The 19,594-nt window shown below is 43.2% G+C and overlaps 1 protein-coding gene across 3 annotated transcripts in view; it reads left to right on the forward strand.

Moving 5' to 3' along the window:
- The first annotated feature begins 336 nt into the window (after window positions 1-336).
- The window catches only part of ppp4r3a (protein phosphatase 4 regulatory subunit 3A), a 138,534-nt gene continuing 119,276 nt past the window's right edge, over window positions 337-19,594 (forward strand). Inside the window, exon 1 of one of the 3 annotated variants that reach the window (XM_043696929.2) lies at window positions 337-944. In XM_043696929.2, the coding sequence (XP_043552864.1) occupies window positions 803-944 (142 nt within the window). In that variant the 5' untranslated portion in view covers window positions 337-802. The remainder of the gene's footprint in view (window positions 945-19,594) is intronic. The other 2 variants (XM_043696928.2, XM_043696926.2) reach the window with 2 other exon arrangements.

Below are 19,594 nucleotides of genomic sequence, written 5' to 3' on the forward strand. Positions count from 1 at the left end.
AATGGTCACTCGCTGACTGACCCCTCACACAGTGGTCCCACTCAATGGTGAATGACTGACCCCTCGCACGATGATCCCTCTCAATGGTCACTACCTGACTGACCCCTCAGACGGTAGTTGTCCGGGTGGAGAGCCGCCGCCGCCGCCGATGACAGTTCGGCGGGGAGCGTTTGAACTGGCGGTTTGGGCGGGAAGACGGCCCCTGGCGGGAGAGCCCGTGCCGCCTGTCGTTTGGGGGTTTGTGTGAGGCTGCAAGATGGCGGCCGCTGGCTGAGGGAGCAGCGGCGGCGGATCCGCCGGGGGAGGGGGGGTGGGAGGAGGAGAGGAGAGCGGGTGGGCGGCCTCCTGCAGGCCATAGAACTAGCGAGCGGGGGCAAATAAGCCAGCGTCTGCTCTCAGTTTGGAACGGTGAAGGACATTCAAAAAAAACAATACCGGAATGAAGATTTAAAATCATCCAAAGTTAGCGGCTAGGTTCTGTTGTGAACCAGTGGGTGTTGGCGGCACGGAGCAGGATATAATTTGTCAGCTGAGGGAGGGAGAGACTTTTCCCGGCTCCTTATCACCGGGGGCCCGAGGCGTCGGCCCCGGGCCTAGGCCTCGGAAAGGATGAGCGTCCTGTGAACTCAGCGCGATTGGTTATTGTTTTTTTAATTCTTAGTTTGACTTTTTCTCTTTATTATATTTGTTGATTCTCAAGTGGAGGAGGGTGGGAGTTGAAGTTAGCACTGGTTCCCCCTTCACAACGTCTTTCTCCCCCCCCCCCCCCGGGTCCACCGCTCCCCGAGCCTGAGCGGCGGCAATGGCGGACACCCGGAGGCGGGTGAAGGTTTACACGCTCAACGAGGACAGGCAGTGGGACGATCGTGGTACCGGACACGTCTCTTCCAGCTATGTGGAGCGCCTGAAGGGAATTTCTCTCCTGGTCCGGGCCGAGTCTGACGGTAAGAGATCCCGGGATGAGGTTATGTGCGTTTTGGGAGGAAGCTGGGGGAGCGTAGCATCTACCTAACAGCGTGTTATATCGGTGAGAAACTACAGGCCTCACTCCTCGACCCATGAATCTGGGACACTCTCTTGAGTTGTTGTGTTTGTAGCTGAGGTTGGAGCCTCGTTACTAGATCAGCGTCTTTTTTTTTCACATGAAATGACTTCTGCTTTTCTTTTTGGGCACTAAAGATCTCTCCTTTGCGCGGTACAACTCGAAAGAAGTTTAGTCTTGTTACAAAGAGTTTATACCTATCCCTCATTAACCCTCGAGGGGGTTGTCCACCTGTTTTGTATTGGCCAGCTGTCCCCTGTAGGCAGTTCCGACTTTTTTCCAAAAGGAAAACATTCTGGCTGTACTTGATTGAACAATTTTTAAGTGCTGGAGAGACTTAGCAGGTCTGGCAACATCTGTGGAGAGAATCAGAGTTAACGTTTCGAGTCAGCGACTCTTCGTAATATTGATTGTGTGATTTCTAATGTTGATTTATTATTTGTAGAGAGGCACGATTACTAGTTGTGGAAATGAAGAGAAAAAATTGAAATAAAATTAAGAAAAATAGAGTTTATGCCTATGGAGGAGTAGCTTTCCATCATTGTTGGACTTGTTTCAAAACACATTGGAAGTTTTCATCCAGATGCCATCAGTACTGGAAAGAATTGATAACTTAGAATCATAAACTGTTACCACACAACACTTTTTATCCATTCGTCAAGTGATTTTAAAGAGCTGCAGTTCCATTTCCTGGCTCTTTAGATTCTGCTTCATAAACAAGTTTTGGGGCATATTACAATGCTACCTTTTCTTTAAATAATTTTATTCTCCAACTTTTCTCTGTCCTCATTTGTTCTCATTAATTAGTATATTTGGAGATTGGCTGATAACACTATTCTCTCTCACTTAGTTTGGCTTCTTTCCGGATCAGGGCGTTGCATGCTAGGCCAGTACCTGTTGCCTAGCTGCCTTGTCATTATAGGTCATAGAGGTTAAGGGTTGGAAAGTATTTTTAAGGGAATCTGGGTGAGATGCCATGCCAGTCAGTCAGGGCTCTTTGCCCTAGATGGAGTTGGGTTTTTGGGGCTGCCATTGTCCATGCACGTGGAGAGTGTTCCAATACACTCTTGATTTGTGTATTGTGGATAGTCTTTGGAGAATCAGGAGATGAGTTGCCAAACTCTTGCTTGTTGTTGCAGCCACTATAATTAAATGGGTGGAACAAAGACAGACATTTCTGGAGAAATTCAAGTCTGGCAGCATTTGTGGAGAGAGAAAAACGGCGTTGGTGTTTTGAGTCCAGTGACTCTCATCAGAATTTCTAAAAAGTTGGACCAGTTTCTGGTCAATAGGAGATCCTGGAATGTTAGCAAAGCATTCATCATTGAGAGTGCCATTGAATGTCATGGCGAGATGGTTAAATTTTGACCAGTTATATCCTGTTCTTGCTACACAGGTAACCAGTTTTTTATAACAACATTTTGAATCTCTCCTTGAGTGTGGCAGTATTGCTAGAAGAAGCTTCCTATCAATCACTTCGAAAGTGACAACAATCAAACTGCCTCTTAAGTAACTCTGAAATAAGAGGTATTATGATGGCCTTAACGGAAAAAAAAGGAAAAAAAAATCCAGCATTTCAGATCCCACTACTCTTGGGAAGCCATGTCTTATGTGCCCAAAGATCTGAGAATTGAAAATTGCCTTGCTCAAGTCACCAAGGCCCACAGCAAAAATAAGTCAATGGTATCCTCAAATCGAAAGGTAGACAATAATAGTGATTATTTTGCCAGAGTTTTGTGTTTGATGTCATATTCCAAGGTAATCAAATACTGTTTTGATCCTAAACTTGAGTATTGCTGAAAAGCTTTTTGTTATGCACTCATCAGGACAAAGGGAGAAAAGTAAAGAAAAAATAACATTTATACTGCATGAGAGTAAAATGTTGATTAGTTGGTTGACAAGTGGACTCCAATTGGTAGATCTGTTACCATGGAGAGTACATTGGCTAATGATGTCTAAAGGTTAATTGTTAATTTTTGTGTATGTTTTAAACGAAATAGGTTGACTTTCATTGGTAAAAGCATTGACCTGATGAATAAACCGTAAAATTCTGTTTGTTAATTTGTGGAGTTGAAGAAGGAGCAGTGCAAGCATATGTCCTTTCTGTCTGCAAAGAATAGGGCCTTAAGTATTTATATATAGCATACAGCTTCTAGTACATTTGAAGTATGCCACAGTAAACCCAAAGGACAATTCTAAGTTGTTTGCAGGGTGGGGTGGTGGCAGTGGTATGGAGGATGACAACTAACTATTCTTCAACTCCAATTTCCCATCTAGTGTTCATTTTCTAATTGCCAGGTTAGTAAAGTTGGTTCATCTGGTACTATTCATAAAATCTAATAAATACCATATTATCTTGTTAACAAAAGATTTATTTGATGATGGTTTTAAAGGTAGCAGCTTTCATTGTCCACTTTTTAAAGTTGGTTGCATCACCTTCACTTCAGCATCTTTGGGCAATGGTACTCTGTTTAGCAAACAAAAGTATCGCGTAACAGGCCTCCTCATTTCACTGTCCACATTTGGTTAATGTTTAGAAAGATTCATACAGCATAGAAACAGTCTTTTCAGCCCACAATGTATCTGCCAATCAACAAAGACCTAACTACAGTAATCCCATTTACCTGTACTTGGTCCACAGCTCACTATGTCCTGACATTTTAAGAACTCATCCGGTTGCTTAAATGTTGCAAGAATACTTGCCTCCACCAGCCTCTCAGGCAGCGTATTCCAAATACACGTACACACCTTCTGGGTGTAAAATGTTTACTCAGATCTTCGCTAAAGCACTTGGTTCTCACCTTAATCTTGCATCTTAGACATGTCTGCCAAGGAGAAGAGATTCTTGTTCTTGATTATGTCTGTGTCTTTGTATACCTCAATCAAACCCACAGCTTTCTCTACGACAAGAAAAACAGCCCAGCCCTAACCAGTCTCTTTCCTCATAACTGAGACTTTGATCCTGGTGACCCTTCTTTGCACCATCTCCAGTGCAATCACGTCCTTCTGCTAGTGTGGCAACCAAACTGCACACAGCCCAACTTCTTCAAATCATCCCGCTTCCTTCAGACCAAAGGGGTAACCTGCAATGGCCCAGGCTATATCTGCCTCTTCATAGGATACCGTGGAACAGACTATCTTCTGTAGTTACACCGCAACCATCCCCCACCTTTTCCTCTGTTACATTGATGACTGTGTCGGTGTCACCTCGTACTCCCATGAGGAGGTTGAACGATTCATCAATTTCACTGACGCCTTCCAACCTGACCTTAAATTGACCTGGATCATCTCAGACACCTCCGTCCCCTTCCGTCTCCATCTCTGGCGACAGACTCAACACAGACATCTATTTCAAACACCCCAACTCCCACAGAAACCTGGACTACACCTCCTTCCACAGCCCCCCACAGCAGAATGAATTCACTTTACTATGCCCCCACAGTAAAAATGCAATTTCTTACTCCCAATTCCTCCACCTATGCCATATCTGCTCCCAGAAGAAGCAATTCCACTCCGAAACATCCCAGGTGGCCTCATAATTCAACGACTTTGGAAAAAAAAGTCAAAATAACAGTTTAAAAGGGAGAAGAGCAGACAAAGGAAGCACATGGTGAGGACAGTGCTGGAGAGAGAGAAAACCTGCAGTCACCGCCTTTGCTGTATGAATTCGTGTATCGCTGGACATCGGAGTGCATCTGGGAAAATTAACAAACAGTGAAATTCACAACTAATCTTGGAGGAGCTGTTGGGCAAAGTTCACAGCACAGAATCAGATAAGTTAATTGTTGTTTTAAGTCTGTCCAAGAGCGAGGCTGCAGTAGTGAGTATAGTGGATTCTTTCTTGATTATATGTTTTTGGAGATAAGTCTCATGATTAAACTTAAAATATAAGCCATAGCTATTAATTTAACCTGGGGCAGTGTTTGTAGAGGAATAAGACGGTGTTATTTTTTGGGACTGTAGATTGTGAAGGAACAAAAATGGCCTTTGTAGTGATATGTACTTCTTGTCAGATGTGGGAGTTTAAACATAGAACATAGAAGAATACAGTGCAGTACAGGCCCTTCGGCCCTCGATGTTGTGCCGATCCATGCCCACCTAACTACACTAGCCCACTATCCTCCATATGCCTATCCAATGCCCGCTTAAATGCCCATAATGAGGTAGAGTCCACCACTGCTACTGGCAGGGCATTCCATGAACTCACGACTCGCTGAGTAAAGAACCTACCCCTAACATCTGTCCTATACCTACCACCCCTTAATTTAAAGCTATGCCCCCTTGTAATAGCTGACTCCATACATGGAAAAAGATTCTCACTGTCAACCCTATCTAAACCTCTAATCATCTTGTACACCTCTATCAAGTCACCCCTAAACCTTCTTTTCTTCAATGAAAACAACCCCAAGTGCCTCAGCCTTTCCTCATACGATCTTCCTACCATACCAGGCAACATCCTGGTAAACCTCCTCTGCACCCGTTCCAGTGCCTCCACATCCTTCCTATAGTATGGCGACCAAAACTGCACACAATACTCCAGATGTGGCCGCACCAGAGTCTTACACAACTGCAACATGACCTCAGGACTCCGGAACTCAATTCCTCTACCAATAAAAGCCAGTACGCCATATGCCTTCTTCACCGCACTATTTACCTGGGTGGCAACTTTCAAAGATCCGTGTACATGGACACCAAGATCCCTCTGCTCATCCACACTACCAAGTATCCGACCATTAGCCCAGTAACCCATCTTAAAGAGAGTTTAAGGGTTACTGCGGATTATATCTGCCATGAATGCTGTTGGATGTGAATCTTATCAGATCGAGTGGATCGGTTGGAAAGGTAGAAGCGATGAGGAATTTGCAACAACAACAGTGTGTGATGGATGGCAGCTATAGGAAAGGGGGAAGTCTCAGATACAGTCACATAGATGGGTTAACTCCAGGAATGGTAAGAGAGGTAGGCAGCTAGTGCAGGAGTCTTTTGTGGATATACCCATTTCAAACAGGTATGCTGTTTTGGAAAAAGGTGGGGGGGTGATGGATTCTCAGGGGAACGTTGCACGAACAGCCAAGTGTCTGGTGTTGAGACTGGCTCTAATGCAACGAGGGATCAATTGTGTTAGGGGATTCTTTAGTCAGAGGTACAGGCAGGCGTTTCTGTGGCCAGCACAGAAAAAGCAGAATGGTGTGTTTCCCTGGTGCCAGGATCAAGGATGTCTCAGAGAGGGTGCAGAATGTTCTCATGGGGGAGAGGGGCCAAGAGGAGGTCATTGTCCACATTGGAACCAACGACATTGGAAGGGAAAAGGTTGAGACTGTGAAGGGAGATTACAGAGAGTTAGGCAGAAATTTAAAAAGGAGGTCCTCAAGTGTAGTAATATCTGGGATTACTCCCAGTGCTACGAGCTAGTGAGGGCAGGAATAGGAGGATAGAGCAGATGAATGCATGGCTGAGGAGCTGGTGTATGGGAGAAGGATTCACATTTTCGGATCATTGGAATCTCTTTTGGGGTAGAAGTGACCTGTACAAGAAGGACGGATTGCACCTAAATTGGAAGGGGACTTATATACTGGTAGGGAAATTTGATAGAACTGCATGGGAGGATTTAAACTAGTAAGGTGGGGGGTGGGACCCAGTGAGATAGTGAGGAAAGAGATCTATCTGAGACTGGTACAGCTGAGAACAGAAGTGAATCAAACAGTCAGGGCAGGCAGGGACAAGGTAGGACTAAAAAATTAAATTGCATTTATTTCAATGCAAGGGGCCTAACAGGAAAGGCATATGAACTCAGGGCATGGTTAGGAACATGAAACTGGGATATCATAGCAATTACAGATACATGGCTCAGGGATGGACAGGACTGGCAGCTTAATGTTCCAGGATACAAATGCTACAGGAAGGATAGAAAGGGAGGCAAGAGAGGAGGGGGAGTGGTATTTTTGATAAGGGATAGCATTACATTTGCGCTGAGGGAGGATATTCCCGGAAATACATCCAGGGAAGTTATTTGGGTGGAACTGAGAAATAAGAAAGGGATGATCACCTTATTCGGATTACATTATAGACCCCCCCAATAGTCAGAGGGAAATTGAGAAGCGAACTTGTAAGGAGATCTCAGCTATCTGTAAGAATAATAGGGTAGTTATGGTAGGGGATTTTACCTTTCCAAACATCGACTGGAACTGCCATAGTGTTCAAGGTTTAGATGGGGAGGAATTTCTTAAGTGTGTACAAGACAATTTTCTGATTCAGTATGTGGATAGAGAAGATGCAAAACGTGACCTACTCTTGGAAAATAAGGCAGGACAGGTGACTGAGGTATCAGTGGGAGAGCACTTTGGGGCCAGTGACCATAATTCTATTCATTTTAAAATAGTGATGGAAAAGGATAGACCAGATCTAAACGTTGAAGTTCTAAATTGGAGAAAAGCCAATTTTGACGATATTAGGCAAGAACGTTTGAAAGCTGATTGGAGGCAGATGTTCGCAGGTACAGGACGGCTGGAAAATGGGAAGCCTTCAGAAATGAGATAACAAGAATCCAGAGAAAGTATATTCCTGTCAGGGTGAAAGGGAAGGCTGGTAGGTATAGGGAAAGCTGGATGACTAAAGAAATTGAGGGTTTGGTTAAGAAAAAGAAGGAAGCATATGTAAGGTATAGACAGGATAGATCGAGTGAATCCTTAGAAGAGGTATAAAGGAAGTAGGAGTATACTTAAGAGGGATATCAGGAGGGCAAAACAGGGACATGAGATAGCTTTGGCAAATAGAATTAAGGAGAATCCAAAGGATTTTTACAAATATATTAAGGACAAAAGGATAACTAGGGAGAGAACAGGGCCCCTCAAAGATCAGCAAGGTGGCCTTTGTGTGGGGGAGTTACTAAATGAATATTTTGCATCAGTATTTACTGTGGAAAAGGATATGGATGATATAGACTGTAGGGAAATAGACGGTGACATCTTGCAAAATGTCCAGATTATAGAGGAGGAAGTGCTGGATGTCTTGAAACTGTTAAAGGTGGATAAATCCTCAGGACCTGATTAGGTGTACCTGAGAACTCTGTGGGAGTGATTGCTCCCACAGCTAGAGAAGTGATTGCTGGGCCTCTTGCTGAGATATTTGTATCATCGATAGTCACAGGTGAGGTGCAGGAAGACTGGAGGTTGGCAAACGTGGTGCCACTGTTTAAGCAGGGCGGTAAAGGCAAGCCAGGGAACTATAGAGCATTGAGCCTGACCTCGGTGGTGGGCAAGTTGTTGGAGGGAATTCTGAGGGACAGGATGTACATGTATTTGGAAAGGCAAGGACTGATTCGGGATAGTCAACATGGCTTTGTGTGTGGGAAATCATGTCTCACAAACTTGATTGAGGTTTTTGAAGAAGTAACAAAGAAGATTGATGAGGGCAGAGCAGTAGATGTGATCTATATGGACTTCAGTAAGGCGTTCGACAAGGTTCCCCATTGGAGACTGATTAGCAAGGTTAGATCTCATGGAATACATAGAACTAGCCATTTGGATACAGAATTGGAGGTGTAGTGGACAGCGAAGAGGGTTACCTCAGATTACAACAGGATCCGGACCAGATGGGCCACGCAGAGGGTGGTACATGTATGGAATGGGCTGCCAGAGGATGTGGTGGAGGCTGGTACAATTGCAACATTTAAGAGGCATTTGGATGGGTATATGAATAGGAAGGGTTTGGAGGGATATGGGCCGGCTGCTGGCAGGTGGGACTAGATTGGGTTGAGATATCTGGTCGGCATGGACAGGTTGGACCGAAGTGTCTGTTTCCATGCTGTATATCTCTCTGACTCTATGACTGCAATTTCTCCTCCCAAATGATCAACAGTGCCCTCCAGCTTATCTCCTCCACTTCCTGCAGCTCTGCCCTGGAACTCCAACCACAACAAGAATTGAACCCCACACCCCAGTCCTCACCTTCCATCCCACTAATCTCTGGATACAGTGCATTATCCTCCGCCATTTCTGCCACCTATAATCACCCATCATGAGAGATTTAGAGTAGATTCCATACAGTGTGGAAACAGGCCCTTCGGCCCAAAACGTCCACACTGACCCTCTGAAGAGTAACCCACCCAGACCCATTCCCCTCTTGACTAATGCACCTAACACAATGGGCAATTTAGCATGGCCAATTCACCTGACCTGCACATCTTTGGACTATTTTCCTCCTCACACCTATCTGCGTTCCTCAGAAACTATTCCCGCCATGACTCCTTCGTTAGGTCCACACACCCCACCCTCCAACCGAGCACCTTCCCCTGCTGCAGCAAGAGATGTAAAACCTGCATCCGCACCTGCCGTCCTCATCTCTGTCCGAGACTCCAAGAGATCTTCAGAAATTTTCCTGCACATCCAAACACCTCATTTCCTTTGTTTGTTGCTCTCAATGTGGTCTCCTCTAAATTGGGGAGACAGGACGCCAACTTGCGGAATTTTGCAGGAAACATCCCTGGGGCACATGCCAAACAACCCCATTGCCCTGTGGCCGAACACTTCAATTCGCCCTCCCACTTCACCAAGGACGTGGAAGTCCTGGGCCGCCTCCACTGCCAAATCCAAGCCACCTAATGACTGGAGGAAGAACGCCTCATCTTCCACCTTGGAACCCTCTAACCACACAGTAGCAACATCAACTTTGCTAGTTTTCAAATCTCCACACCCCCACCTCCATCCCAGATCCAACTCGGCACCACCCTCTTGACATGTTGCATCTATCCATCTTCCTTCCCACCTATCCACTCCACCCTCCCTACCGAACTATCGCAATCAACCCCCACCTGCACCTACCTAATGCCTTCCCAGATACCTTCTCCACACCCCACTCCCATCCTCCTATTTATCTCTCAGTCCACCCCTCACATTTGCTCATGAAAGGTTTATGCACGAATTGTCAATTCTCCTGCTGCTTGGATGCTGGCTGACATTCTGTGCTCTTCCAGCATCACACCTTTCAACTCTGATCTCTAGCACCTACAGTCCTCACTTTCTTCTCACGGCCTAACTTATGTTTTATAAAATTGTAACAAGACTTCCTTGCTCTTAAAGTCTATGCCCCAATTTCTGAAGGCAAGCATCCCTTGTGCCTTCTTCACTACCTTATTCATCTATAATGATATCTTTAAAGGTCAATAGACTTGTACACCAAGGTTTCTTCCCCAGAACCTCTAAGGACCTCCCATATATTATGTATATCCGTATTAGACATCCCAAAATGCATTTCCTTTCACTTATCGGGATTAAATTCCACCTGCCATTGCTCTGCCTCATTTGCCAGTTGATCAATATCAGACTGTACCCTGAGACCAACCATCCTTGCTATCAATAACAGCACCACTTTTTCTGTCAACTGCAAATTTACTAATTATACGGTTTACATCCAAGTCATTCATGTACATCCCAAACAGCAAGTGTCCCAGCACTGATTTCTGTGGGTATGCTGCTGGGCACAGGCTTCCAATCATAAAAACAGCCTCAGCCATTATCCTTTGCCTCCTATTTGTAAGTCAGTTCTCAATCCAAGTTTGCCAACTTGTCTTGGATCTCGTGGCTTTTATCTTTGAACAATTCGTCTCTGTGGAACTTAGTCTGTGTCAAAGTACGTGTAAACCTCATCAACTGCACTGTCCTCCTTAATATATTTAGTCACCTTTTCAAAAAAAACTAAAGTTAAATTAGTCAGACAGGATTTTCTAATAAATCCACGCTGACTATCCCCAATCAATTCCTGTCTTTCCAAATATTGATTAATCCTGTTCTTCAGAATTCTTTCCAATAATTCCCTCCCATTGATGTTAGACTAGCTAGTCTGTAATTACCTGGCTTATCCCTGCTACCCATCTCAAATAAAGAAACCCCATTTGCTATCCTTCAGCCATCCGACATTTCTCCTTCTGGCCTGCAAAGTATTAAATATCACTGCCAGAGCCCCAGCGATCTCTTCCCTTGTGTGCCAGGCTGCTATGGGAGGCATCTCATCAGGTCTTGGGGATTTATGCACCTGGGGTATGCCAACTAAAACATCTATTATCATCTTATTCATCTTAATGTGATCTAGGACCTCACCATTCCAACTGAAATCTCTGCCTACAATAACTTTCTCAACTTTGAATGTACAGGTGAGAAGTATTCATTTAAAACGTCACACGTGACCATTAGCTCCTTGCACAGGTTGCCCCTTTGGTCTCTTTTTTTTTCCCCCTAATAATTCTCTTACTCCTTATATACTTAGAAAAAAATTTGAGATTTTCTTTGATCCCATCTGCCAAAGCACCACCGGAGATTGGTAAGATATTAAGCAAGTATTTTAGATCAGCGTTTACTGCGCAGAAGGATATGGAAACTAGAGAACTCTGAGAAATAGTGATATCTTGAAAAATGTCCATATTACAGAAGAGGACATGCTGGATGTCTTAAGATGCATAAAGATGGATAAATCCTTGTCACCTGATCAAGTGTACTTCAGAATATTATGGGAAGCTAGGGAAGTGATTGCTGGGCCCCTTCATGAGATATTTGTATGACAAAGAAGAGTGGTGGACGTTGTCTGTATGGACTTGATAAGTCCTTTGATAAGGTTCCACATGGTAGCGAAGTTAGAATCCAGGGAGAGCTAGCCATTTGGGTACAAAATTAGTTCAAAGCTAGGAGACAGGGTGGTGGTGGTGGAGTGTTGCTTTTTGGACTGGAGGCCTGTGATCAGTCGAGTGCCACAAAGATTGGTGCTGGGTCAACTGCTTTTTGTCATTTGTATAAATGATTTTTACGCATAGAATGGCAGGAGTCTGGAACAAGTTGTGGTGGAGGCAGATACAATAGGGGCCTTTAAGAGACTTTTAGATAAACACATGAATACGCAACAAATTGAAGGATATAGTCTAACAGTAGGCAGAAGGGGTTAGTTTTAATTTCATCTCACATTTGGCACAGCATCCTGGGCCGAAGGGCCCATTCCTGTGTTGTATTGTTATATGTTCTATGTTCTTTTTACGTGTGACTGTAAGAGGTATGGTTAGTTTGCAGATGACACTAAAATTGTAGTGGACAGCAAAGAAGGTTACCTCAGAGTACAACAGAATCTTGATCAGATGGAGTTTAATTTGGATAAATGTGAGGTGCTGCATTTCGGAAAAGTAAGTCAGAGCAGGACTGATAAACCGAATGGTAAGATCCTAGGAGGTATTGGTGAACAAAGGAGCTTTGGGGTGCAGGTTCATGGTTCCTTGCAAGTGGAGTTGCAGGTAGACACAGTAATGAAGAAGGCATTTGGTGTGATTGCCTTTATTGGTCAGTGCATTGAGTTTAGGAGATGGGAGGTCATGTTGGGACTGTACAGGGCATTGGTTAGGCCACTTCTGGAATACTGCATTCATTTCTGGTCTCCCTGCTATAGGAAGGATGTTGTGAAACTTGAAAGAGTTTAGAAAAGATTTACAAAGATGTCGCCAGGATTGGAGATTTTGAGCTCTAGAGAGACACCAAATGGGGTGGGACTACTTTCCCCTGGAGTGTTGGCGGCTGAGGAGTGACCTTATAGAAGTTTACAAAATCATGAGGGATCATGGACAGGGTGAATGCCAAGTTTCTTTTTCCTTGAGTGGAACAGTTCAACACAATAAGTTTAAGGTGAGAGAAGAAAGATTTAAAAGGTGCCTAAGGGGCAACTTTTCACGCAGAGGGTGGTGCATGTGTGGAATGGGTTGCTTGAGGTGGTAGTGGAGGCTGGTACAATTACAACATTTAGAAGGCATCTGGATGGCTACATGAATAGGAGGGTTTGGAGGGATATAGATCAAATGCTGGCAATTGGGACTAGATTAATTTAGGATATCTGGTCTTCATGGGCGAGTTGGACCTGAGGGGGTCTATTTTGTGCTGTAAATCTCTTTCTCTGTATGACACAATATTTTGTGCCTTTTGTTTGCCCTCCTAATTTCCTCTTTACACAACTTCCTGTACTCTTTACTTCTGAAGGGCCTCCCCTATTCTTAATGTGCTGTAACTGACATATGCTTCCTCCTTTTTCTTTATATCTCTATCATCTGACTTCCTTGGACTTAATTGACCTTGCCCTTGAAAGAAGCATGCTTTTAACATACTACTGTTAAAAGACTCCCACTTTCCAAATTTAGACTTGCCTGCAAATAACTTCCAGACTTTTTGCCAGGTACTGTCCAATGATATTAAAATCACCCTAATCCCATTTTAGACCCTTCTGCACTATCTTTATCCCTTTCCATAATGACTTGAAACTTGGAGTTATGGTCACTATTCCCAAAATGTTCAATCATTGAAACATTAACCACTTGACCAGCTTAATTCCCTAGGATTAGTCTAGCACTGTCCGATCTCTAGTAGGGCTATTTGTCTACTGGCACAAAAAGCTCTCTTGGACTCGCTTCAAAAATTCCACCCATTTAATCCTTTCACACCAAGGCGATTCCAATTAATGTTAGCAAAGTTGAAATCCCCTACAATTATAACCCTAATGCCTTTCTGAGATTTCCATACATATCTGCTTCTCTAAATCCCTCTTGACTATTGTAAGACCAGTAGTATGATGCTGTCAGCTTATGAAGAATTTTCATGGAAACTAGGCTTTAAATACCATGGATCGTAATTTCCTTTAACATTGAGCTTAATAACTGCTGCAGTGATGCATATGTGGTTTTTGATGTGCATTAATGTGAAAGTGTTGGTGTAGCTTTGAAGTCGAAATAATTCACTCAAAGCAAGTTGATATTATACATCTCGAATTCACTTCAGTGGCAAGGTACCTTTAGGCAGGTGCAAACTTGTATTTTAAAAGTGCAGATTCATGGTTCATAGACCACTTGAGTACATTCTAATCTCCACTGGTAAATAACACTACCAGTTTATTGTGTTGACATTTTTCTGTGTACTTTGGCTGTTCTGATTTGCTTCTGTAACACTGGCTACATTTGATTAATTGGTTTTGAGATATTTTGAAATTTCTTGTGACTGCAAAGGGCAGTAAATCTCAAGCTCTTTCAGTCAGAGTTTTGACTCTTTAAGAAACAGGGTACTTAGAACATAGGGGAGAAAGTGAGGTCTGCAGATGCTGGAGATCAGAGCTGAAAATGTGTTGCTGGAAAAGCGCAGCAGGTCAGGCAGCATCCAGGGAACAGGAGAATCGACGTTTCGGGCATAAGCCCTTTCCTGAAGAAGGGCTTATGCCCGAAACGTCGATTCTCCTGTTCCCTGGATGCTGCCTGACCTGCTGCGCTTTTCCAGCAACACATTTCCACCACATACACTTTGGCAGGCAGTATATGCTATTCATATGTATTCTCTCCCCCACACACCATAAACTAATCAGTTAGGTTGTGAGCACATTGTGCTGGCATTCTGGTGACCCCGGGTAGTATCTGTGTTTGCTCTGCTGTCTCCCTCTATCTTGTGTGTCCATGTACCTAGTGTCACCCTGCCCTGTGCCACCTCCCACTTCACTCTCTCCTTTGTGGTCAAGGAGGCAACTTCGGAGATTGCCCACAGACCACCCAATTTACACGTAGAGGTAGGTCATTTCAAGGAGCTCCTCTTCCCAAGGGGTATCATGAGTGCCAATTTCGTTGGGGGCTCTTCTGTGGTGACACTCACTGCTGGCACAGTTCTCGTCAACACCTTACAGCAGAGCTTTAAACACCCAAGGCCACACAGAATGCCAGCATGAGTGCAATGAGGAGAACTATCCCAAGGGTCAAATAGAGTCCCCAAGATTTATCAAACAATTTAGCCAACCGTCTGTCGTTGTGGCACCCTGTCAAAAAATTGTCTAGCTGGCCTTGGATATTCTTGATAGCTTCTGTAATGTTGTAAGAGTCATCAGTAACATGGGTGATACAATTGTCACCAATAATGCTACAAACATCCCCTTGCTGTGCTAATTGATAATCCACCACGTAGCATGTCTGTGTAGTGTTTGAGTTCAGCCAACTCTGTATTAATTGCTTCCAGAGCTTTTGAGGTAATATTACCTAAGATAGTCAGGCCACATACAAGGTAATTTCAGTTTTTAGCGCTGACAACCCTTGCTGCCCCCCCCCCCCCCCCAAAATATAGAGATCCCAAGAATCCATATCCCAATGATGACCCCAAAGTGGTGGGTATCTGCCAGTCAGTACAGAACGCCTGGCTGATGGAGCAGGACACTATCCTTCACTGCACAGGTTTTCCACTGGGCCATGGTACAGTAAGGGATGCAATTGTCTTTACCCTGAACAGGTTTGGGAGGTCTGTCGCATAAGTCCCCTTAAATAGAAAAACAAATCCCTTCGCTGCTCGGTAACATACATTGTCCTGTCCTTCCGTCTGTCTGTTCACCCATGTCGCCCCTGATCCCCTGGGTGTTACTCGGTCCAGTGATATTTCCTGGGAACCAAGTTTGTTTTCCAACACTCGGGCCACTCTTATCTCACTAACCGAGTCTTTGCACCTGCACTTGAAGGTCAGTTAGGATGGCCAGTAATGTCTCATCTAGTCTAAGTAATTCTATATTGTAAAGGAAGCATTGTCTGTTAATCTATGTTGAAGCAGACTGTGATTAGTCAAATATGCAGTTATGGCAGAGTTAAAAGCCATTTTATACAGTTTTTAGCAGAATTGTCAATTTGCAGCCGAGAAACCATTTTGTCATATTATTTGCATTGAGAAGCCATTTTATTTCCACCTAAAGTTAGTAAGAGCATGTGTTAAATGGTTGTTCCTGACAACAACTAGTTACCTCAGCCTGTATTCAGATTTCAGATCCTCACCTTATCAAACATCTTGGTAAAATCCATATACGTTGTATCCTTAAAGACTTCAATAAGGCTTGAGGCATGATCTGCCCCTTACAAAGCCATGCTGACTATCTCCATTCTAACAATGCTTTTCCAAGTTATCATAAATCCTGTCTCTCAGAATCCTCTCCAGTACTTTGCCCACCACAGACATGAGACTGACTGGTCTGTAATTCCCAGGATTATCCCTATTCCCTTTGTTGAAGAAGGGAATAGCATTTGCCTCCCTCCAATCATCTGGCATGACTCCAGTGGACAGTGAGGATGCAAAGATCATCGCCATAGGCGCAGCAATCTCTTTCCTCACTTTTTGTAGTAACCTAGGCTGTATCCCACCTGGCCCAGGGATTTATCTATCCTCATGATCTTCAAAATTTTCAACACATTGTCCTTCCTAACATCAACCTGTTAGAGCATATCAGTCTGTTTCACACTGTCCTCAGAAACGTCAAGATACCTTTCAGTCGTGAATACTGAAGCAAAGTATTCGTTAAGGACCTGCCCTACCTCCTCCGACTCCAGGCGCAAGTTCTCTCCACTATCCCTGATCGGCCCTACCCTCACTCATTCCTCACATAAGTGTAGAACACCTGAGGGGTTTCCTTAATCCTATCTTTTGCATGCACCTTCCAGCTCTCCTAAGTCCATTTTTCAGTTCCTTCTTGGCTACGTTGTAACCCTCTACTATCCTGTCTGATCCTTGCCTCCTCAACCTTAAGTAAGCTTCCTTCTTCCTCTTGACTAGATGTTCCATATCTCTTGTCACCCAAGGTGCTTTCAACCTACCATCCTTTCCTTGCCTCAGTGGGACAAACCTTATCAGCAAGTGCTCCCGAAACAACCTCCACATTTCTGGTTTGGAGGTGCAGGTGTTGGACTGGGATGTACAAAGTTAAAAATCTCACAACACCAGGTTATAGTCCAACAGGTTTATTTGGAAGCACTAGCTTTCGAGTGCTGCTCCTTCATCAGGTAGTTGCTGCATTTCTGTCGTGCATTTCCTTGAGAACCTCTGTTCCCAATTTAGTTGCCCCAGTTCCTGCCTAATAGCTTTGTAATTCCCCTCTACAATTAAATACTTACCCATACTGTCTGCTCCTACCCCTGTTCATGAGTGTAGTAAACGTCATGGAGTTGTGATTACTATCACTGAAATGCTCTCCCACCGAGTGATCTGACTTATGTTAGTTCTGTTCAATAACCACAAATGGAGAGTAAATGCTGTGCATGTTTTCCACCCAAACAAGCGCAGCTTCAAATGTTTGTATGCAACCAGCACTATGACTGGCATCTGCCCATTGAATGACATAATCTGTGGAGCTCCAGAGGGCTGCATGAGCAAATCCACTTGTCATATTAAGTTTTGAGATTTTACTGTACAGTTTTATGCAGCGGAATAGTCCTTATTAGGTGCATGTAAATGAGCATGGATATGCTGCAGTAGGTTCAGTTGGAGAGTAGATTTTTCCTCATGCCTGATCAATACATTAATGCATTAATATTTATTAATGTCAGTTTCTGTATTATTTCACTGTTTATGTACTTTAAACTTAACATTTGAGATTGATGCAGGTAGGAAATTACACCTGGGTGTTCCAGCACCTTTTTGTTTACCCACTCCAAGTTATGTATTGATGAACGTAGAGCAGTGTATATATTTCAATAGAGCACAGGAACAGGCCCTTTGGCTCACCAAGCCTTTGCTGATTCTAATCTCTATACCTGCTACTTAAAGCAGAGGGACCTGGGTGTCCTTGTGCGTGAATGGCAGAAGGTTGGTCTGCAGATGCAGCAGGTAACTAATGAAAATGGAATTTTGTTTTTCAGTGCTAAAGGGATTGAGTTTAAAAGTAGGGAGGTTATGTTGCAGCTATATAAGGTGCTTGTGAGGCCAAACTTGGAATACTGTGCAGTTTTGGTCTCCTTACTTGAGAAAAGATATACTGGTATTAGAGGGGCTGCAAAGGATGTCCACTAGGTTGTTTACAGAGTTGAGGGGGTTGGCTTCTGAGGACAGACTGAGTAGACTGGGATTATATTCATTGGAATTCATAAGAACGAGGAGAGATGTCATAAAAACATACACATGTACCGCATTAGTATGGTACTCATTTTCTCTGCTCATCCCACACCTCACCTCTGCCAGCATTTGCTTCCAGTTAAGTGACAATATGGTAGTTGTGTTAATTTTCCAATGAATACAAGCACATAATGAGGTAAACTTATTTACCGACTGGTTCCAAATTTACTGGTTAAAAAGCTATTGACATTGAAGGTTAATTCTGTAGAGCTGAGATTTTGTTTTAACAACTTCACCTATCAAATCATCAGTCGCTCAATCATTGGTATCCATTATTATACTAAGAGAAATGTACAATTAAACTTATTAGCAACCCACTGAACCATCTCCGGTATTACATAAAAATGCCATATTGAATGTTTGTTCTGTAATTTATTATTTAATTTAAAAGCTTGAGGTTTGTCATAACTGCAGCTGCCTTAACTTATGCATGGAAGTTAGATTTGATTAGTTTTGTAAACTGTTTTATTGGGACGTAATTTACTGATTTTGTGGTTCATACAAAACATAGCACTACCGTCTGCTTGTGATGCAACTTTAACTATAGCTTTATGCCACAAATTTAACTTTCGACTAAACTGTGCATCCCTTTGAACCCGCTGGGAGTTCTGCAATATTTAATTGGAAACAAAGAAGCCAAAGAATGGCCAAAACTTACTTTATTGTTCCACAACTGAGGAAGCTAATTTTAAAGTGAACAGAGAAGGAATGGCTCCATGACTTCAAAGAAAGGTGCTTCCAGCTACTATAGAAAAGTATTCACAACTGTAAAATAGTTAAAGCACAGAGGAGGCCACTTGGCTATCATAATGTGCTAGCTATCTGCAAGAGAAGATACTTCATAATTTCCAAAAAAAAATCTTGATGTGTGAGATTTGGAAAGCAACAAACAAGACCTTTGATGTGCAGTCAGTAAAAATAATAGTTTGAGCATTATACTTTGTAAAATTGACTCGATCACTAACTTCAAACAATGATTCTTAAAGCAGCCAATGGGCCTTTGTCAAAATATTCTTTATTTTTGTAGCAAGCTTAAAAGACGCTGTCATAAATTTAACCAGTGAGGGTAGTTAACCTGTGAACAGAAATGAATGTGCTGGTAAGCATCTCACTGCATTGCAGAAATCTGAAAATGGGAGTTGCGTTTAAAGTTAAACTGACAAAAAGAGAAACTGAAACCGATGAGATGGTTAAAGTGAAGATAGGTGATTTTTTAAAAATTGGATCAGCAGTTGGAGGAAGTAACTTGCAGGATTAGTGTTAGAATAGAAAATAGAACTGATTGGTTGCAGTACAGAAGGCTGGTATAACATGGATAGACTGAATAGATTCCTGTGTCTATGGTTGATCAATTTAGCTTACTTGCTCTTCAATGAGCTGGCCCACACAGCTACCCCAAGCTTACTAATAGAATCATTATTGATCAGATCACATTAGACAATTCGTTAAGTAAGATTAAAAATTAAGAGGAGTCTGGGTAGAGTCATGAGGGAATAATTGTTTACATTGATGGAAGGGTAAGGAAGCTGATTTGAAAATTAACAGCAAAAGAATTAATGGCAACATCAATGTTTTTTATGCAATGTGTTGTTTGGATCTTGAATTATATAGTTACCTGAAGAGGAAATTTACAGAGCTCCAT

The sequence above is a fragment of the Chiloscyllium plagiosum genome, unplaced genomic scaffold, assembly GCF_037043375.1.
Source record: "Chiloscyllium plagiosum isolate Xiang-an unplaced genomic scaffold, Cpla_swu_hap1 HiC_scaffold_8, whole genome shotgun sequence".
Lineage (NCBI taxonomy): Eukaryota > Metazoa > Chordata > Chondrichthyes > Orectolobiformes > Hemiscylliidae > Chiloscyllium > Chiloscyllium plagiosum.